The 22,550-nt window shown below is 57.6% G+C and overlaps 1 protein-coding gene and 1 non-coding gene across 6 annotated transcripts in view; one reads left to right on the top strand and one right to left on the bottom strand.

Annotated features, from left to right (window-relative positions):
- Nucleotides 1-22,550, bottom strand: part of CLASP1 (cytoplasmic linker associated protein 1) — a 197,302-nt gene that overhangs the window by 148,855 nt on the left and 25,897 nt on the right. For all 5 annotated transcript variants that reach the window (XM_069732633.1, XM_069732634.1, XM_069732635.1 and 2 more), the window contains exons 3-7: nucleotides 9,397-9,475; nucleotides 8,570-8,673; nucleotides 8,203-8,294; nucleotides 8,052-8,127; nucleotides 3,851-3,948 (exon numbers count right to left, since the gene is read on the bottom strand). In XM_069732633.1, the coding sequence (XP_069588734.1) occupies nucleotides 3,851-3,948; nucleotides 8,052-8,127; nucleotides 8,203-8,294; nucleotides 8,570-8,673; nucleotides 9,397-9,475 (449 nt within the window). The remainder of the gene's footprint in view (nucleotides 1-3,850; nucleotides 3,949-8,051; nucleotides 8,128-8,202; nucleotides 8,295-8,569; nucleotides 8,674-9,396; nucleotides 9,476-22,550) is intronic.
- Nucleotides 9,842-9,967, top strand: LOC138646264 (U4atac minor spliceosomal RNA). Its single transcript, XR_011314837.1, has one exon. It is a non-coding gene; the product is annotated as a U4atac minor spliceosomal RNA (small nuclear RNA).

Raw genomic sequence — 22,550 nt, 5'->3', positions numbered from 1 at the left:
CCCACCACTGGTGTGATCACAGACCGCCCCTCCTCTACTGCACCCCACCACTGGTGTGATCACAGACTGCCCATCCTCGACTGTACCCCACCCCTGGTGTGACCGCAGACTGCCCATCCTCGACTGTACCCCACCCCTGGTGTGACCGCAGACTGCCCATCCTCGACTGTACCCCACCCCTGGTGTGACCGCAGACTGCCCATCCTCGACTGTACCCCACCCCTGGTGTGATCACAGACTGCCCCTCCTCTACTGTACCCCACCCCTGGTGTGACCACAGACTGCCCATCCTCGACTGTACCCCACCCCTGGTGTGACCACAGACTGCCCATCCTCTACTGTACCCCACCGCTGGTGTGACCACAGACTGCCCATCCTCTACTGTACCCCACCACTGGTGTAATCACAGACTGCCCATCCTCTACTGTACCCCACCACTGGTGTGACCACAGACTGCCCATCCTCTACTGTACCCCACCGCGGGTGTGACCACAGACTGCCCATCCTCTACTGTACCCCACCGCAGGTGTGACCACAGACTGCCCATCCTCTACTGTACCCCACCGCAGGTGTGACCACAGACTGCCCATCCTCTACTGTACCCCACCACTGGTGTAATCACAGACTGCCCATCCTCTACTGTACCCCACCGCAGGTGTGACCACAGACTGCCCATCCTCTACTGTACCCCACCGCAGGTGTGACCACAGACTGCCCATCCTCTACTGTACCCCACCACTGGTGTAATCACAGACTGCCCATCCTCTACTGTACCCCACCACTGGTGTGACCGCAGACCGCTCCTCTACTGCACCCCACCGCTGGTGTGACTGCAGACTGCCCATCCTCTACTGCACCCCACCCCTGGTGTAACCACAGACTGCTCATCCTCTACTGTACCCCACCGCTGGTGTGATCACAGACCGCCCCTCCTCTACTGCACCCCACCACTGGTGTGATCACAGACTGCTCATCCTCTACTGTACCCCACCGCTGGTGTGATCACAGACTGCCCATCCTCTACTGCACCCCACCCCTGGTGTAACCACAGACTGCTCATCCTCTACTGTACCCCACCGCTGGTGTGATCACAGACCGCCCCTCCTCTACTGCACCCCACCACTGGTGTGATCACAGACCGCCCCTCCTCTACTGCACCCCACCACTGGTGTGATCACAGACTGCCCATCCTCGACTGTACCCCACCCCTGGTGTGACCGCAGACTGCCCATCCTCGACTGTACCCCACCCCTGGTGTGACCGCAGACTGCCCATCCTCGACTGTACCCCACCCCTGGTGTGATCACAGACTGCCCCTCCTCTACTGTACCCCACCCCTGGTGTGACCGCAGACTGCCCATCCTCGACTGTACCCCACCCCTGGTGTGACCACAGACTGCCCATCCTCGACTGTACCCCACCCCTGGTGTGACCGCAGACTGCCCATCCTCGACTGTACCCCACCCCTGGTGTGACCGCAGACTGCCCATCCTCGACTGTACCCCACCCCTGGTGTGACCACAGACTGCCCATCCTCTACTGTACCCCACCACTGGTGTGACCACAGACTGCCCATCCTCTACTGCACCCCACCGCTGGTGTAATCACAGACTGCCCATCCTCTACTGTACCCCACCCCTGGTGTGACTGCAGACTGCCCATCCTCTACTGTACCCCACCGCTGATGTGATCAATGACTGCCCATCCTCTACTGTACCCCACCACTGGTGTGACCGCAGACTGCCCATCCTCTACTGCACCCCACCGCTGGTGTAATCACAGACTGCCCATCCTCTACTGTACCCCACCCCTGGTGTGACTGCAGACTGCCCATCCTCTACTGTACCCCACCGCTGATGTGATCAATGACTGCCCCTCCTCTACTGCACCCCACCACTGGTGTGATCAATGACTGCCCATCCTCTACTGTACCCCACCACTGGTGTGACCACAGACTGCCCATCCTCTACTGTACCCCACCACTGGTGTGACCGCAGACTGCCCCTCCTCTACTGCACCCCACCACTGGTGTGACGGCAGACTGCCCATCCTCAACTGTACCCCACCACTGGTGTGACCGCAGACTGCCCATCCTCGACTGCACCCCACCACTGGTGTGACCACAGACTGCCCATCCTCTACTGTACCCCACCGCTGGTGTAATCACAGACTGCCCATCCTGTACTGTACCCCACCGCTGGTGTAACTGGCCCTCCTCTACTGCACCCCACCGCTGGTGTGACTGCAGACTGCCCGTCCTCTACTGTACCCCACCCCTGGTGTGATCAAAGACTGCCCATTCTCTACTGTACCCCACCGCTGGTGTGACTGCAGACTGCCCATCCTCTACTGTACCCCACCGCTGGTGTGACTGCAGACTGCCCATCCTCTACTGTACCCCACCGCTGGTGTGACCGCAGACTGCTCATCCTCTACTGTACCCCCCGCTGGTGTGACCGCAGACTGCCCCTCCTCTACTACACCCCACCGCTGGTGTGACTGCAGACTGCCCATCCTCTACTGTACCCCACCGCTGGTGTGATCAATGACTGCCCATCCTCTACTGTACCCCCCGCTGGTGTGACTGCAGACTGCCCATCCTCTACTGTACCCCACCGCTTGTGTAACTGCAGACTGCCCATCCTCTACTACACCCCACCGCTGGTGTAACTGCAGACTGCCCATCCTCTACTGTACCCCCCGCTGGTGTGACCGCAGACTGCCCATCCTCTACTGTACCCCACCGCTGGTGTGACCGCAGAGTGCCCCTCCTCTACTGCACCCCACCTCTGGTGTGACCGCAGACTGCCCATCGTCTACTGCATCCCACCCCTGGTGTGACCGCAGACTGCTCATCCTCTACTGTACCCCACCACTGGTGTGACCGCCAACTGCCCATCCTCTACTGTACCCCCCCGCTGGTGTGACTGCAGACTGCCCATCCTCTACTGTACCCCACCACTGGTGTAACTGCAGACTGCCCATCCTCCACTGTACCCCCCGCTGGTGTGACCGCAGACTGCCCATCCTCCACTGTACCCCACCCCTTGTGTGACTGCAGACTGCCCCTCCTCTACTGTACCCCCCGCTGGTGTGACCGCCAACTGCCCATCCTCTACTGTGCACTAGGAGTGGGTTCAGGGGGACAGGCCAGCATTAGGTGTCCGGGATTCTGTGCTTTGGCATATAAAATGATTAACAAATAATGAAGGCTTCTTGCAAAGAGAAAAGTGGCTGTGGAGGAGCATGATGCTGCTGCAACAAGAGTCCTGGCGGGGCTCGCTGTGCGGCCGTCTGTCAGCTGCTTTTTATGGATCTTGTTGGGATGTGATTAGAGGATTTTACTTCACTGCATTGCTCCTGTCTATGGATTTTACAGACACATCTTATCTCCATCGCTGAGCCATACCAAGCACTGGGTTTAATGGTATCCAGCAGATAACACTTCCAGTTGTGATTGGTCCCGAGGACCAGGAATTGTCCAGCTCTTTCCAAGATCTTAATCTGCCGCTAAGTAACGAGAAACCACCAGAACATTGAGCTGTAATTCCATCTGTAGCCATAAATCCAGGAGGTCCGATAATATCCTACTCATCGGCAGCATTAATGCAATCATCGGCAACCATTACTACACGTCCACATCTCTGACCGATGGGCTCGTGACCAGCACGTCTCTGAATATTGCACACCATCTAACCGGCTCATGGACGGGAATTATCAGCAAAGTGTGAGGATATAAGCAACCGTCCAATGCACACACAGGAAGTACAAGGTGCAGCAGATAAATGGGGCCTGCCCTGAGCACCCATCACCTGTGTACATATAGGATAAAGAAACTGCAACCACTCACCGAGACTGGGGAAGGCCTTTTTTGCTGAGGTCAGCGCGCACGCGTTCACCTACGTGTCTGTAGATCTCAACCAGGCAATTTATTGCTGCATCTCGGACCTGCAAAGCAAAGAAGGCGGCCATTACTACAAGACGTGCGGAAGGATGGGCAGACAGGGCTGCACACAGCTCCCTCTATACAAAGTTACTAGGATCCAACATGATACAGAGAAGCAGAAGCCTGCAGAGAGGTGGTGACGGCGAGGGGCAAAGCTGCGGGAGGAGGAGGCGAGGGGCAAAGCTGCGGGAGGAGGAGGCGAGGGGCAAAGCTGCGGGAGGAGGAGGCGAGGGGCAAAGCTGCGGGAGGAGGAGGCGAGGGGCAAAGCTGCGGGAGGAGGCGGCGAGGGGCAAAGCTGCGGGAGGAGGAGGCGAGGGGCAAAGCTGCGGGAGGAGGCGGCGAGGGGCAAAGCTGCGGGAGGAGGCGAGGGGCAAAGCTGCGGGAGGAGACGGCGAGGGGCAAAGCTGCGGGAGGAGGAGGCGAGGGGCAAAGCTGCGGGAGGAGGAGGCGAGGGGCAAAGCTGCGGGAGGAGGAGGCGAGGGGCAAAGCTGCGGGAGGAGGAGGCGAGGGGCAAAGCTGCGGGAGGAGGCGGCGAGGGGCAAAGCTGCGGGAGGAGGCGAGGGGCAAAGCTGCGGGAGGAGGAGGCGAGGGGCAAAGCTGCGGGAGGAGGAGGCGAGGGGCAAAGCTGCGGGAGGAGGCGGCGAGGGGCAAAGCTGCGGGAGGAGGAGGCGAGGGGCAAAGCTGCGGGAGGAGGAGGTGGTAAGGGGCAAAGCTGTGGAAGGAGGAGGCAGAGAGAGGCAAAGCTGCGGGAGGAGGCGGCGAGGGGCAAAGCTGCGGGAGGAGGCGGCGAGGGGCAAAGCTGCAGGAGGAGGAGGCGAGAGGCAAAGCTGCGGGAGGAGGAGGCGAGGGGCAAAGCTGCAAGAGGAGGAGGTGAGGGGCAAAGCTGCGGGAGGAGGCGGCGAGGGGCAAAGCTGCAGGAGGAGGAGGCGAGGGGCAAAGCTGCGGGAGGAGGAGGCGAGGGGCAAGACTGCGGGAGGAGGCGGCGAGGGGCAAAGCTGCAGGAGGAGGAGGCGAGGGGCAAAGCTGCGAGAGGAGGCGAGGGGCAAGACTGCGGGAGGAGGCAGCGAGGGGCAAAGCTGCAGGAGGAGGAGGCGAGGGGCAAAGCTGCGAGAGGAGGAGGCGAGGGAAAAAGCTGCGAGAGGAGGAGGCGAGGGGCAAAGCTGCGAGAGGAGGAGGCGAGGGGCAAAGCTGCGAGAGGAGGAGGCGAGGGACAAAGCTGCGGGAGGAGGAGAGGGACAAAGCTGCGGGAGGAGGCGAGGGACAAAGCTGCGGGAGGAGGAGGCGAGGGGCAAAGCTGCGGGAGGAGGCGAGGGACAAAGCTGCGGGAGGAGGAGGCGAGGGGCAAAGCTGCGGAAGGAGGAGGCGAGGGGCAAAGCTGCGAGAGGAGGAGGCGAGGGGCAAAGCTGCAGAATGAGGAGGCGAGGGGCAAAACTGCGGAAGGAGGAGGCGAGGGGCAAAGCTGCGAGAGGAGGAAGAAGCAAGGGGCAAAGCTGCAGAATGAGGAGGCGAGGGGCAAAGCTGCGGGAGGAGGCGGAAAGGGGCAAAGCTGTGGAAGAAGGAGGCGAGGGGCAAAGTTGTGGAAGGAGGAGGCGGTAAGGGGCAAAGCTGTGGAAGGAGGAGGCAGAGAGGCAAAGCTGTGGAAGGAGGAGGCGGCGGCAGCGGCAAGGGGCAAAGCGGCACAAAGGAGGCAGGTCAAAGCGGCACAAAGGAGGCAGGTCAAAGCGGCACAAAGGAGGCAGGTCAAAGCGGCACAAAGGAGGTGTTGACGCGAGGCAAAGCTGCAGAAAGACAACGTGTAGAAAAACTGCGGAAGGAGGAGGCGCAAAGCTAAATAAGAAAGAGGATTTGTTGGGTAGCCCATAAAGCTAAAGAGACGAAGCTACAGGAGGAGGTGGCAGCGGTACCAGGGGAGGTGGCAGCAGTACCAGGGGAGGTGGCAGCGGTATCAGGAGAGGTGGCAGCGGTACCAGGGGAGGTGGCAGCGGTACCAGGGGAGGTGGCAGCGGTAACAGGGGAGGTGGCAGCGGTACCAGGGGAGGTGGCAGCGGTACCAGGGGAGGTGGCAGGGGTACCAGGGGAGGTGGCAGCGGTACCAGGAGAGGTGGCAGCGGTACCAGGGGAGGTGGCAGCGGTACCAGGGGAGGTGGCAGCGGTACCAGGGGAGGTGGCAGCGATACCAGGGGAGGTGGCAGCGGTACCAGGGGAGGTGGCAGCGGTACCAGGGGAGGTGGCAGCGGTACCAGGGGAGGTGGCAGTGGACAATGTACCGTGCCAAGTTTTATAAGGCGGAATCAGTCCGCAAAGTGTAGTGGAGGAAGGCTTGTAATGCACCCAGAGATACAGAGGAGAATGTGCCATATAAATGAACAGAGGTATGACAGGCGCAAAGATACAGAGCGATGGATGCAGCATAATGAACACTACAGGAAAGCACAGCAATGATTGCGGCAGGAGCGGGACCTCGTCCACTGCAGCGTCTGCGTGTAGCCGGATGGCGCTCCGTGCTGCCATAGCTACTGCTGGAAGCAAATCCCGTCTCTCTGTGAGATATAACCTTACATAGAGGCGCTCTCTCTGCTAATGTGGTTTTCTGCCTCTTCTTGCCCCCACTTTTAGTGAAGACGTTGTGTGTCTCTAAGGGTCTCCAGGATCGGACTGTGGCGCAGATGAGGGGTCCTGCTAGATATGGCAGAGCTGTGGTCACGGCCCTAGAAACGGTCTGTGCCCAGAACCGCGGAGAATGTGTCATCTGTGCAGAACCCGCAAGTGTCGGGACAAGAGACTCATTCACATGGACACAATGGAAGATGTGAGACTGAAGTCAAGGGAACCCGAGTCCAGTGATTATAACGCACAGTGACGGGGATCTGCAGCAAACACGGGCCACACCTGCTCCATACCGCCCCTGATGTACCACGGCCGTCCATACAGCACAATCAATGGACGCCGCTCTGAACACGTACAAACAGGGGCGTTCCAAGGTGTCAATAAGGCTGCCAGATCTGCAGTCCTATGTAAATATATAAAATGCATGTATCCTGCATAAGAACTGCATAAAAGTAGCAAACACCCTAAGAGGGACCGGTTTTAACCACTGCTGGGTTTACATTGTATTGTAGACCATTTCCAGCATCCACTCACACATATACAAAAATCTGCAGAAAACGGCAATGTGCCAAAACCACCTTTCACCACTGGAGGGAGCCACTGACCACAGATCACCACATGGAGGTTTATTCCCATCATTATGGAGCAGCGTAGGACACGTCCCCGTGGCTCTGGACACTCGGCCATTTCTCTCTATTTAGGCTACTTTCACACTTGCGTCGGTACGGGGCCGTTGCAAACCGTCGGCCCAACGTACCGACGGACAGTGTGTTAAACGTAGCACAACGTGTGCAGCGGATGCAGTTTTACAACACATTCGATGCCCATTGCGATGAGCGGGGAGCAGAGTATCTGCCGCGCATGCGTGGTCGAAAATGGCGGTCACGATGCACAAAAAACGTTACATTGAACTTTTTTTGTGCGTCGCATCCGCCAAAAACACGATGCATCCATCACATGACGGATGCGATGTGTGGCGATACGTCACAATGCAAGTCAATGGAGAAAAAAACGCATCCTGCGGGCAACTTTGCAGGATGCATTTTTTCTCCAAAATGACGCATTGCGACGTACGTCAAACGATGGTAGTGTGAAAGTAGCCTTACCCCAATGTGTAAGATCCAGACCCTGAGGATCGGTCTGCAGTGCAGGAACAGCACATGCACGGTGCCCCGATGTGGGCCGGTCCTGCAGGAGGGAAAAGAGCAGGCAGGAGGGAAAAGGGCAGGCAGGAGGGAAAAGGTAGGAGTGATAACCTGTGTTCTTATGTGCCCCAGTGAGGGTTGCACCACAGGTGCCAACCTAATCTAACATGAACCAGAGGTGCCAGTCTATAACATGGGCACCAGCCTAATCTACCATGAACCACAGATTGCTGACGGATTCTAGCGTCTTCTGCTGACATGTAAGCACCACAAGTGCAGGCCTTCTCTCTGTGTCCGCACTATGAGGGGTAAGGGTGGCTTTCCCCGGCGGCTGGATGGCAGAGCGGCCTCACCTGACTGTTCGGGTCCCCAAGCAGGTTACATATATGAGGTACAATCTTGCTCAGCGTCAGGCTGTTTGCTCCGTATCTGAAAAAGAAAACAATAAAAATAACGTATCAGCTACAGGGTCCCAGGAGGGGAGTGGGCGTCTGTGATACTTACACGTTAAGTGTCGCTATAAGGCAGAGGCAGACACCTTCCCGAGTGCGGAAATTCTTGTGTTTAAAGCCTCCAAGCATCCGATCCCAGACGTACTGGAGAGACAGGAGAGGAAGAGTCAGCCGTGCAGTACATGGCTACACCTGATAACTGAAAAGTGCAGAGACAGAAGCAACCCGCCAACGGGCAGCCACCAACCGCACCGCCAGCCACCAGCAGCGCCCCACCGTCAGCCACCAGCAGCGCCCCACCGCCAGCCACCAACCCCACCGCCAGCCACCAGCAGCGCCCCAGTAGTGCTTTTATAGTCCGCATCTGTCAACGTCACAGCAGTGACTGGACGATGAGCGCTGCTCCGGGGCACACTCACCTGCGGGCTGGTCGACTGCTCCATTATCTTTACAAGTAACGTCTGATCTTGATCTCGGACCGAGTCTTTCGCATCACCCAAGCGATCGATCAAACTGGGCAGAACTAGGAGAGACAAGAGAGCGAAAAATCATCACTGCTAATTCACAGGAGCCGCCGCTGCCCGGACCGAGAGGCCACGAGCACCAAGGGATATATATATAATTTTTTTTCTCCCTAAACCCGTCTCTGCTGACCCGTCACGCCCCCCGTCCATCCTCGCTGACCCATTTTCCCCCCCCCCCCCCCGCCCGTCTCCACTGACCAGTCGTGCCGCCTACCCAGCCTCAATGACCCATTTTGAACCCCTGCCCATCTTTGCTGACCCAACGTGCCCCCTGCCCATCTTCACTGACCCATTTTGTCGTCCCCCCACCCGTCTTTGCTGCCCCATCGTGCCCCCTGCTCCGCCTCACTGACCCATGGTATCCCCCTGCTGCCCATCTTTGCTGACCCATCGTGCCCCCTACCCTCACTGACCCATTTTGACCCCCTGCCCATCTTTGCTGACCCAACGTGCCACGTGCCCATCCTCACTGACCCATTTTGTCATCCCCCCCCGCCAGTCTTTGCTAACCCATCGTGCCTCCCGCCCAGCCTCACTGACCCATGGTATCCCCCTGCTGCCCATCTTTGCTGACCCATCGTGCCCTCCGCCCAGCCTCACTGACCCATTTTGTCCCCCCTGCCTGTCTTTGCTGACCCGACGTGCCCCCCGCCCAGCCTCACTGTTCCACCCATTGGGATGTGTCCATTATAATATGTTGCACAGAATATATTCCAGGCTACCTGTTCCTATCTGTGATCTGAAGCGATCCTGCAGACGTGTGACTAAAGCCGATAAGATGTCCATTCCTAGGAGAGCGACCTGCCGACAGAAAACAGTAAAAATATAAAATATAATATAAATATAATAATATAGTGAAAAGAAACAACTTGATTTTTCAACCAAATCCAAAAATTTTTTTTATACATCTACAGATAGAGAAAATAAGTCAGTTTTCAACAATATGCAAATTAGTAGCTGCAATGCACTATGGGTAAAAAACATTTCTTGTAAAAAATATGGCTTGTATTCTGTTTTTAGAGAGTAAGAAAACGATAAAACCTGGATACTGAACCGCACTCCAGCCCGTAACAATCCAGTAGTCCTGTACAAAAAATAGTAACAAGTCTCCACAAGGTAAAAGACAAGGGAGATTTCCCCAGCAAATGTGAGATCATCCTAATATTAACCATCCTGGTCTTGGGGTGAGCGACTGACCAATGAACGCATAGTGAGGGCAGTACTGCTGACACCACTGACAACACATCAGCGCCACCGGTGTGCAAACATCGGCACGGTGCAATTTTTGGAACCTCCCTCCATGATTGTAAATAAGGTAGAGAGCGATATAATGTAATCCACTAGATGGCAGTGAAGAGGCTCAGCAGTGTGATTGATGCTTAATCCACTAGATGGCAGTGAAGAGGCTCCGCAGTGTGATTGATGCTTAATCCACCAGATGGCAGTGAAGAGGCTCAGCAGTGTGATTGATGCTTAATCCACTAGATGGCAGTGAAGAGGCTCCGCAGTGTGATTGATGCATAATCCACTAGATGGCAGTGAAGAGGCTCCGCAGTGTGATTGATGCTTGTAGTGCGGCTCCCAGGACAGGAATATGAGGATCAGTGCAAGATATGAGCGCTCTGATGACAGCACGGACCCTCTGTTTGGTTTTTGCTTTTTAGAACCACTGGCCACCATGGACTCATCTTTAAAAATGCTTTAATATTTGAGGATTTCATCCAGAATTACTACAGACAAGTAGCTTTCCCCCTAATCACCTTCTATCCAACAATCCAGAACGCCTGTCACTTTCCACCCCCTCCTCAGTATAAAGTGCCTGCACCGATCACAGAGCTCAGCGCTGACGAACCGCAACAATAAGGCTATGTGCACAAGTCAGGATTTCTTGCAGAATTTTTCCTGACAAAAACCGGACATTTCTGCCAGAAATCCGCATGCGTTTCTTTTCCGCGTTTTTTCATGCGTTTTTGTGCGTTTTTCCCCAAATGTATAGAATAGCGGGAAAAACGCAGAAAATCTGCAAAATTAATGAACATGCTGCTTTTTTTGCCACAATGCGTTTTTGTCGCGGAAAATACGCATTATGTGCACAAAACTAAATGATCGGGTGCATAATGAATGCGTTTTTAATGAGTTTTTATAGAGTTTTTATCATGAAAAAAAAAAATGCGAAAAAACCTGAACGTGTGCACATACCCTAAAAATTCACAACATCCGGCAGGACATTGTCTCCCAATATGGCGGCTGCTCGTAGCTCCCACACATCCACAGGAGCAGATTGTTACCCGGCTCCTCATCCCACTCACCTCCAGTCCACAGGAGCAGAGGTTACCCGGCTCCTCATCCCACTCACTTCCACTCTACAGGATCAGAGGTTACCCGGCTCCTCGTCCCTCTCACCTCCACAGGAGCAGAGGTCACCCGGCTCCTCGTCCCTCTCACCTCCACAGGAGCAGAGGTCACCCGGCTCCTCGTCCCTCTCACCTCCACAGGAGCAGAGGTCACCCGGCTCCTCGTCCCTCTCACCTCCACTCTACAGGATCAGAGGTTACCCGGCTCCTCGTCCCTCTCACCTCCACAGGAGCAGAGGTTACCCGGCTCCTCGTCCCTCTCACCTCCACAGGAGCAGAGGTTACCCGGCTCCTCGTCCCTCTCACCTCCACAGGAGCAGAGGTCACCCGGCTCCTCGTCCCTCTCACCTCCACAGGAGCAGAGGTCACCCGGCTCCTCGTCCCTCTCACCTCCACTCTACAGGATCAGAGGTTACCCGGCTCCTCGTCCCTCTCACCTCCACAGGAGCAGAGGTTACCCGGCTCCTCGTCCCTCTCACCTCCACAGGAGCAGAGGTTACCCGGCTCCTCGTCCCTCTCACCTCCGCAGGAGCAGAAGTTACCCGGCTCCTCGTCCCGCTCACCTCCACTCTACAGGATCAGAGGTTACCCGGCTCCTCGTCCCTCTCACCTCCACAGGAGCAGAGGTTACCCGGCTCCTCGTCCCTCTCACCTCCACAGGAGCAGAGGTTACCCAGCTCCTCGTCCCTCTCACCTCCGCAGGAGCAGAAGTTACCCGGCTCCTCGTCCCGCTCACCTCCACTCTACAGGATCAGAGGTTACCCGGCTCCTCGTCCCTCTCACCTCCACAGGAGCAGAGGTTACCCGGCTCCTCGTCCCTCTCACCTCCACAGGAGCAGAGGTTACCCAGCTCCTCGTCCCTCTCACCTCCGCAGGAGCAGATGTTACCCGGCTCCTCGTCCCGCTCACCTCCACTCTACAGGAGCAGAGGATACCCAGCTCCTCGTCCCTCACCTCCACTCCACAGGAGCAGAGGTTACCCGGCTCCTCGTCCCTCTCACCTCCACTCCACAGGAGCAGAGGTTACCCGGCTCCTCGTCCCTCTCACCTCCACAGGAGCAGAAGTTACCCGGCTCCTCGTCCCTCTCACCTCCACAGGAGCAGAAGTTACCCGGCTCCTCGTCCCTCTCACCTCCACAGGAGCAGAGGATACCCAGCTCCTCGTCCCTCTCACCTCCACTCTACAGGATCAGAGGTTACCCGGCTCCTCGTCCCTCTCACCTCCATTCCACAGGAGCAGAGGTTACCCGGCTCCTCGTCCCTCTCACCTCGAGTCCACAGGAGCAGAGGATACCCGACTCTTCGTCCCACTCACCTCGACTCCACAGGAGCAGAGGATACCCAGCTCCTCGTCCCTCTCACCTCCACTCTACAGGATCAGAGGTTACCCGGCTCCTCGTCCCTCTCACCTCCATTCCACAGGAGCAGAGGTTATCCGGCTCCTCGTCCCTCTCACCTCGAGTCCACAGGAGCAGAGGATACCCGACTCTTCGTCCCACTCACCTCGACTCCACAGGAGCGGAGGTTACCCGGCTCCTCGTCCCACTCACCTCCACAGGAGCAGAGGTTACCCGGCTCCTCGTCCCTCTCACCTCCACAGGAGCAGAGGTTACCCGGCTCCTCGTCCCTCTCACCTCCACAGGAGCAGAGGTTACCCGGCTCCTCGTCCCTCTCACCTCCGCCATCATCACACATCAGACCTGCGCTGCTGACTACACACCGCTCTCATCTCCCCTCATCTCGGTCGGTTCCCGTCTACCCGCCATCTCTCAGATAACTCTCTTCTTCACCCTTTACAATCTTGTTTCCGCTTCTTATACTCTCCAGCAGGGGTGGGAACCTCAGGCTCGCGGGACCATCGATGACCTTTTATCTGGCCCCCAGGCAAATTACCGGGCACATTAGTGCTTGGGCCGGCAACTGTATTTTGACACCAGCCCATTACATTTTTCTTGCTCTGTGAGCATGCAGCGCTCACTACTGGATGCGGACGCGCGTGCAATAGAATATTACGTCCGGACAGCGTTAGGCTGCTTTCACACATCAGTTTTGGAAAAACGGATCCGTTTTTTCGCCGGAACCAAGGATGTGGAGAGAAAGAGAAACGGATGAAACGCGAGGCCATCCGTCACAATCCGGAGCTAATACATGTCTGAGAAAAAAAATGGATCCGGTGGCAACTTTTGAAGGATCATGCCTGACGGCAAAAACCTTATGTGTGAAAGCAGCCTTAGCGTCACAATGTACTTTGTGGGCGAAGTTAGCGCACAATTTGTACGACCCCCAAAAGCTTGGTATAAATATTTAAATGGCCCTTAGCAGAATAAAAAAAAAAAAAAAAAAAAAAAAGATTTCCCACCGCTGCTCTACAGAATCTGCCCTCACTAAAGAGTCCAATGATCTAACAGCAACATCCAATGGTCCCTGCTGATCTCCTGGATCCCTGCAGCATCTGACACTGTGGATCACCAGCTCCTCCTCACCATGCTCCTCTCCATCGGCCTCATGGACACGGCGCTCTCCTGGTTCTCCTCCTATCTCTCTGACCGCTCCTTCAATATCTGCCGGCTTTTCTTCCTCTAATCTTCCCCTTACTGTCAGTCAGGGTTCCAACAAGAGCAGGAGACCTAGGAATGAACCCCGAGGAGCCCCAACAGTAAGAAGAGGGGACCTAGGACTGAGCCCTGAGGAACCCTGACCATAAGAGGTTGAGAACTAGGACTGATCCGGAGGAACCCCCTACAGTAAGAGGAGGAGACCTAGGACTGAGCCCTGAGAAACCTCGACAGTAAGAGGAGGGGACCTGGGACTGAGCCCTGAGAAACCTCGACAGTAAGAGGAGGGGACCAAGGACTTGGCCCTGAGAAACCCCGACAGTAAGAAGAGGGGACCAAGGACTTGGCCCTGAGAAACCCCGACAGTAAGAAGAGGGGACCTGGACTGAGCCCTGAGAAACCTCGACAGTAAGAGGAGGGGACCAAGGACTGAGCCCTGAGAAACCTCGACAGTAAGAGGAGGGGACCAAGGACTGAGCCCTGAGAAACCTCGACAGTAAGAGGAAGGGACCAAGGACTGAGCCCTGAGAAACCCCGACAGTAAGAAGAGGGGACCTGGACTGAGCCCTGAGAAACCTCGACAGTAAGAGGAGGGGACCAAGGACTGAGCCCTGAGAAACCTCGACAGTAAGAGGAGGGGACCAAGGACTTGGCCCTGAGAAACCCCGACAGTAAGAAGAGGGGACCTGGACTGAGCCCTGAGAAACCTCGACAGTAAGAGGAGGGGACCAAGGACTGAGCCCTGAGAAACCTCGACAGTAAGAGGAAGGGACCAAGGACTGAGCCCTGAGAAACCCCGACAGTAAGAAGAGGGGACCTAGGACTGACCCTGACAAACCTCGACAGTAAGAGGAGGGGACCTGGACTGAGCCCTGAGAAACCTCGACAGTAAGAGGAAGGGACCTGGACTGAGCCCTGAGAAACCCCGACAGTAAGAGGAGGGGACCTAGGACTGACCCTGACAAACCTCGACAGTAAGAGGAGGGGACCTGGACTGAGCCCTGAGAAACCTCGACAGTAAGAGGAGGGGACCTAGGACTGACCCTGACAAACCTCGACAGTAAGAGGAGGGGACCTAGGACTGACCCTGACAAACCTCGACAGTAAGAGGAGGGGACCAAGGACTGAGCCCTGAGAAACCTCGACAGTAAGAGGAGGGGACCAAGGACTGAGCCCTGAGAAACCTCGACAGTAAGAGGAGGGGACCAAGGACTGAGCCCTGAGAAACCTCGACAGTAAGAGGAGGGGACCAAGGACTGAGCCCTGAGGAACCTCGACAGTAAGAGGAGGGGACCAAGGACTTGGCCCTGAGAAACCCCGACAGTAAGAAGAGGGGACTTGGACTGAGCCCTGAGAAACCTCGACAGTAAGAGGAAGGGACCTGGACTGAGCCCTGAGAAACCCCGACAGTAAAAGGAGGGGACCTAGGACTGAGCCCTGAGAAACCCCGACAGTAAGAGGAGGGGACCAAGGACTGAGCCCTGAGAAACCCCAACAGTAAGAGGAAGGGACCTAGGCCTGAGCCCTGAGAAACCCCAACAGTAAGAGGAAGGGACCAAGGACTGAGCCCTGAGAAACCCCAACAGTAAGAGGAAGGGACCTATGCCTGAGCCCTGAGGAACCATAACAGTAAGAGGAAGGGACCAAGGACTGAGCCCTGAGAAACCCCAACAGTAAGATGAGGGGACCTATGCCTGAGCCCTGAGGAACCATAACAGTAAGAGGAGGGGACCAAGGACTGAGCCCTGAGGAACCATAACAGTAAGAGGAGGGGACCAAGGACTGAGCCCTGAGGGACCATAACAGTAAGAGGGCATCTGGGGATGTCGAGAACGCAGCACCAGGATCTCCCAGGTCAGTACAATCGGTTGGGCCCCTGAAATATAGATGAAAGACACTGAACTGTCTGAACAACTGGTACCAAAAGCCACAGACATTACATCACAGGGCAAGAAGCGAACAGGACTATGAACATCTAGAAAGTATTGAATCCAATGTTCAGACCTGGAAGGACAGACTCCCTCTCATCCACTGATTACACAAGGAGTCAGAAGCTGCAACCACCAACACCAGTGCTACCAGTGTACGACAGTACTGGAGGGCAGGCCACCTCTGGATCTTTCCGCCTGTGTGTATATAACCATAACAGCCGGTTACCAAGAGAATTATTGACTGAGTTAATAGGTTTCTCGCCTCGTGGCTCCGGTCACTGCAGGTTCTCTATTGACAAAGATGTCTGGACAAGAAACACATGAAAATACATGAGAGCGGAGGAGGACGAGGCCGGACACTGGCACACGGGTAACACGTCGAGATGTACGCAGCTCTCCTCCACCATCCTCAGATGTCCAGGACTACGAATATCATCAGCAAGATTTCACAGAGACCAATCAGATCACGGCCTAGAGATTATAAATGAAATCAGGAAAGTGATTGGCTGTTGGCGGTCTCAATCACATTATAGAGCGTCCGATCTTTATCTTTTATCACAGCTTTCTAATCGAGATCATTATTCTATTCACCAAGGAGCAGAAGCTATCAGAGCCCCAGACAAGACATGTGAAGGCGGGCCCGGGAGGAGAGAGTGCGGCACTGGACGACGGGCGGGCCCGGGAGGAGAGGGCGCGGCAGCAGACGACGGGCGGGCTCGGGAGGAGAGAGAGTGCGGCAGCAGACGACGGGCGGGCCCGGGAGGAGAGAGAGTGCGGCACCGGACGACGGGCGGGCCCGGGAGGAGAGAGAGCGCGGCACCGGACGACGGGCGGGCCCGGGAGGAGAGAGTGCGGCACTGGACGACGGGCGGGCCCGGGAGGAGAGAGTGCGGCACTGGACGACGGGCGGGCCCGGGAGGAGAGGGCGCGGCAGCAGACGACGGGCGGGCTCGGGAGGAGAGAGCGCAGCAGCGGACGACGGGCGGGTCGGGGAGGAGAGAGCGCGGCAGCAGACGACGGGCGGGCCCGGGAGGAGAGAGAGTGCGGCACCGGACGACGGGCGGGCCCGGGAGGAGAGAGCAGCACCGGACGACGGGCGGGCCCGGGAGGAGAGAGCAGCACTGGACGACGGGCGGGCCCCGGGAGGAGAGAGAGAGCGCGGCACCGGACGACGGGCGGGCCCGGGAGGAGAGAGAGTGCGGCACCGGACGACGGGCGGGCCCGGGAGGAGAGAGAGCGCGGCACCGGACGACGGGCGGGCTCGGGAGAGAGAGAGAGCGCGCGGCACCGGATGACGGGCGGGCCCAGGAGGAGAGAGAGCGCGGCACTGGTCGACGGGCGGGCCCGGGGAGGAGAGAGCGCGGCAGCAGACGATGGGCAGGCCCAGGAGGAGAGAGAGCGGCACCGGACGACGGGCGGGCCCGGGAGGAGAGAGCAGCACCGGACGACGGGCGGGCCCGGGAGGAGAGAGCAGCACTGGACGACGGGCGGGCCCCGGGAGGAGAGAGAGAGCGCGGCACCGGACGACGGGCGGGCCCGGGAGGAGAGAGAGTGCGGCACCGGACGACGGGCGGGCCCGGGAGGAGAGAGAGCGCGGCACCGGACGACGGGCGGGCTCGGGAGAGAGAGAGAGCGCGCGGCACCGGATGACGGGCGGGCCCAGGAGGAGAGAGAGCGCGGCACTGGTCGACGGGCGGGCCCGGGGAGGAGAGAGCGCGGCAGCAGACGATGGGCAGGCCCAGGAGGAGAGAGAGCGGCAGCGGACGACGGGCGGGCTCGGGAGGAGAGCGCGCGGCACTGGATGTCGGGCGGGCCCGGGAGAGAGGTCAGGGTGACGAGAGGATGGAGACTGAGAATAAACCTCTACCAACTATCCGAGCTCAGGACTTTACACCTCATTCGTCGTCCCGCAGACAGAACATCGGTTGCAGAGCATCGCAGCTCATGTGATCAGTGCAGACTTCCAGCGCTCATCTCGTAGTAGGACGTTAAATATAATGATTAACCACACAAGTAATGAGTGGCTAATTACTGATCCTGCAATGTCACAGGAGTCCATCACCCGAATGTCATCTCAACCTTCCCATCCCATCACAACCTCCATCAGATAATGATCCGCAGTCCCACAGATCCCTCGTCATCCTGAGGATACAGCGAAGGCTGGCGCAGTCCCTAATGACGCTCTCAGGGCCATCATTGGCTTAATGGACGTGTATATGGTGCCGGTCAGGAGCTTTCCCTGGAGTATTCATGGGGGCAAGGCCGAGTTAGTGACCGTGCACATCATACCCTGAAGAGGGAGACGTGGACAGAGGAGTGCTGGAAGTTGTAGTTCCATACACTCACCAACAGAACACATGGAGATGTCTCGAGCTCTACAGACGAGGTGGTGCTGAATATCGAGGCGAATCCGCAATGGCGGCAGAGATCAAGAGCTCTGTACGGGGCTAAACATTGAGGGGGGCAACACATTTCCTGAATTAAAGAGACGTTGGTGCTCCAGGAGGGAAGAGCAGTTGAGGAGGAGACAGAACATAAGACATCCAAGCGAGAGTGAGAAAACAAAGCCAGCTCCACCAGCGCATGATAAAATATTCATGCCTCACGCAGCGATCATTTGTCAGGAGCACAATCTGGAGAAAGTGACTAAAATGAAAGGAGCGGCGAGCCAAGAGGCACGAGAGGAGGCACGAAAGGAGGCGCTGCGGCCGGGAGATCAGGTTCATGTGCTGACGGAGCAGACGGGATGCGGAGCGGAGACATTACAAGCACATGTGCCCGTCCCCCGCCAGACCGAAATAGAAGTGTGGAAAGTCACCTCCATACACGCCGCTGATAGCGTGGAGGCCGCAGGTCACCTACACGCTGCTGTGTGCAGCTGAGGGTGTCACTCACTGCACGGACACAGTAACGCTGCCGAATACTGCACCTCTGAGCACACGGCTCGCACACACGGCTACCGCCGCACACGGGGCATAGCCACATGTCTACACACCGCCACATGTATATACATATATACACACGAGGGCACCGCTGTACATACGCATTCATGCACACGAGGGCACCGCCACACACGCACATACACACAGACACGTATACACATAAACACATGGGACACCGCAGCTCATGTCCATTCATACACACGAGGGCACCGCCACACACGCACATACACACAGACACGTGTATACACATAAACACATGGGACATCGCAGCTCATGTCCATTCATACACACGAGGGCACCGCCACACACGCACATACACACAGACACGTATATACATAAACACATGGGACACCGCAGCTCATGTCCATTCATACACACGAGGGCACCGCCACACACGCACAGACACACAGACACGTGTATATACATAAACACATGGGACACCGCAGCTCATGTCCATTCATACACACGAGGGCACCGCTGCGCGCGCACACACACGGGGAACCCCTGCACACAGCCATACACATCCGCGCACGCACACCAAAACACACTGGGGCACTGACACACATTAGGGGGGAACAACTCTGCACGTACATTCATATTTGCACACACGGGCACAGCCGCGCACACTTCTGTTATACACAGGTAACACTGCTCTCCTAAGTTAATGATTACATGCTCAGCTGCACGGCCATAATAAACCTTCACATGACCACACACCGTATACAGGAGATCGTTAGGAGAAGTCAGATTAGTCAAATTAAACCTTTAGTGGGCCCCAGACACCAGGCACACCCTGGCTAAAATGCTCTTCTTTGGGTCTTACACATTCACATTTCTGCAGCTGGTGCAAAGCAGAGGGCACAGGCACCGGCAGAGGGCACAGGCACCGGCAGAGGGCACAGGCACCGGCAGAGGGCACAGGCACCGGCAGAGGGCACAGGCACCGGCAGAGGGCACAGGCACCGGCAGAGGGCACAGGCACCGGCAGAGGGCACAGGCAGAAGCAGAAGCACAGGCACCAGCAGAGGGCACAGGCACCGGCAGAGGGCACAGGCAGAAGCACAGGCACCGGCAGAGGGAACAAGCAGAGGCACCGGCAGAGGGCACAGGCACCGGCAGAGGGCACAGGCAGAAGCAGAAGCACAGGCACCGGCAGAGGGAACAAGCACAGGCACCGGCAGAGGGAACAAGCAGAGGCACCGGCAGAGGGCACAGGCACCGGCAGAGGGCACAGGCACCGGCAGAGGGCACAGGCACCGGCAGAGGGCACAGGCACCGGCAGAGGGCACAGGCACCGGCAGAGGGCACAGGCACCGGCAGAGGGCACAGGCACCGGCAGAGGGCACAGGCACCGGCAGAGGGCACAGGCACCGGCAGAGGGCACAGGCAGAAGCAGAAGCACAGGCACCAGCAGAGGGCACAGGCAGAAGCACAGGCACCGGCAGAGGGAACAAGCAGAGGCACCGGCAGAGGGCACAGGCACCGGCAGAGGGCACAGGCACCGGCAGAGGGCACAGGCACCGGCAGAGGGCACAGGCACCGGCAGAGGGCACAGGCACCGGCAGAGGGCACAGGCACCGGCAGAGGGCACAGGCACCGGCAGAGGGCACAGGCAGAAGCAGAAGCACAGGCACCAGCAGAGGGCACAGGCACCGGCAGAGGGCACAGGCAGAAGCACAGGCACCGGCAGAGGGAACAAGCAGAGGCACCGGCAGAGGGCACAGGCACCGGCAGAGGGCACAGGCAGAAGCAGAAGCACAGGCACCGGCAGAGGGAACAAGCAGAGGCACCGGCAGAGGGCACAGGCACCGGCAGAGGGCACAGGCACCGGCAGAGGGCACAGGCACCGGCAGAGGGCACAGGCACCGGCAGAGGGCACAGGCACCGGCAGAGGGCACAGGCACCGGCAGAGGGCACAAGCAGAGGCACAGGCACCGGCACAGGGCACAGGCACCGGCACAGGGCACAGGCACAGGGCACAGGCACGTCTCTGTGGCGGAGTTCGGCTCAGGAGCCGAGGTTTATACACGGACAGGCTATTCCGGCCCAATGAATAGTCCTACAATTTTCCCAATATCCTCCTGTATCCCTTCCTTTGGATCTCTGCTTGCTGTCATGTGGACCGCACTGCGCTCCTCTGCATGTTTTGATCTAGACCCCCGATCCTCAGGACCCAGACCCCTGACATGGATGGACCCTCACTATATCGGTGGGCCGTCACATCAGCCGATGTTGGATGGAGGAGTTATGTAACGCGGTGTTGGCGTGGATTTTGGGGAGCTGCCAGGGGACGTCACACTGACAGTATTGTGGCTGCCGCTCTAACAATGCAGCATTGAGGCGCTGGGACGAGCTGGGAAGGTTACGGAGGCTGTAAGACGCAGGTTGTGAACGCCTCGTCTCCTGTCCACGCCTCGAGAGACACAAGGACGAGCAGATGAGCGAGGCCGGGACGTCTACGCAACCAGCTAGTCCTGAAGGGCGATACCCGGGCAATCCTCTGCCACCTTCTGTGCACTCACATCAGAGATTAGAAAACAAGAAGGATTTGTGCAGAGACCCGGGCAGGGCAGCGCAGTTTTACACACAGAGGCAGTGGCTGTATACCCTAATAATAATAGACACGTCCCTGTAGAGATCCAATGTGCCAGTAATGACAGATGCAGCAGGGAAATCATTTGCAAATCAGGCGGAAAGTGCACTGGGGCGGATGCACTTGGATGGCTTCTTCCATGTGCAATGACACGCCTCCAGTGCACTTCTACGCTGATTTGCATATGGCTTCTCTGCTAGATTGCATTATGATGGCCACAAACAACACACATAAAAACCGGCTATCAGTGTAAATATTTAAGGGCCGGCATCCGGTGATCTGTACGTTCTGCAGCTTACTGCAATCATTGCTCAGATCTGATGCTGCAGGGCATTTCACACGTGGCTGCGCTCACCAGACAGGCGGTGGCCCCGCCGCACAGGAACACGCCTGTAACTGTGGACTCCACGACCTGTCTGCACTATATAGTGTGCGGCTGAGGCCTGCCATCCGGTCCTAGTGCCTCCACCACGGCCACCAGAGGGGCACAGGACACCGCAGATCTTCACACCCCAGGATGAAGGAGGACCCTGTGAGTTCGCCCCTCTACCACCGCTCCGTGCCGATGATTTCATCCATAGGAATGTCATGGTGATATCATCGGGCTCCCAGTTAGGAAGCAATGGAACAATTTGGGCTTGGATATGTGGGGGAAACAAGTCCCAACAATCGCGGTTCTGTCACAATCCGCGCGGTCTTCTGGCAGCTGCAGCACAACACGGTCCTCAGCAGTACGGGTTATGCAGCTTTATGCCAGAAGACAAAAATAAAGGAAACCGCACGAGCCTGCACATGAACACACTGCAATACATGGACCCGAGCACTGCAGCACCGAGCCTGGTCTGTGGCATCAGCCGTGGGCACCACGGAGCAAACTTCCCCCATTACACCTGAGCGCCCGTCTTACATAGTCCTGGACTGAAGGGGCCGTAACATCTGTAAGAGGTGCAGACACCAAGGCCCAAGGGTGGAAATGATCGCCACCCTGCAATTACAACAGGAGCAGCTGTCCTCCCGCATGAGCCCGACGGCCGCTCCAGCAATAAACCGTGGCGCGGGGCTTTATAAGGCAGGAGGTGGCACCCGAAAAACAAAACGCATCTACAGGAGCGACAGGAACCGCCGCAAGTGCCCAAAAACAAGCCACAGCCTCCCCGGGACCTCAAACGGCTCCCCAACCAGTTACACCAGGAGATAACAGCTGGTCCATACAGGGACCCCACAAACCTTACCAGTGACACTTGGGAACACTCCTGTCCATAATCACCAGAACACGGGAAATAGACGGAAACATCCGGGCAAACATGAAATACAGGCGTCCGAGAGAAACAAAGACGCAGACGTTACTATACCCGAGTGGTAAGGGGGCACAACCCCCGGAGTCGCTCTGCAGCCCACAGACAGCTCGGGCAGCCCACAGACAGCTCGGGCAGCCCACAGACAGCTCGGGCAGCCCACAGACAGCTCGGGCAGCCCACAGACAGCTCGGGCAGCCCACAGA

Source organism: Ranitomeya imitator, chromosome 7 (assembly GCF_032444005.1).
Source record: "Ranitomeya imitator isolate aRanImi1 chromosome 7, aRanImi1.pri, whole genome shotgun sequence".
In the NCBI taxonomy this organism is placed as follows: domain Eukaryota; kingdom Metazoa; phylum Chordata; class Amphibia; order Anura; family Dendrobatidae; genus Ranitomeya; species Ranitomeya imitator.
The sequence above is the reverse complement of the archived record's forward strand: the minus strand, read 5'-3'. Positions and strand labels throughout refer to the sequence as shown.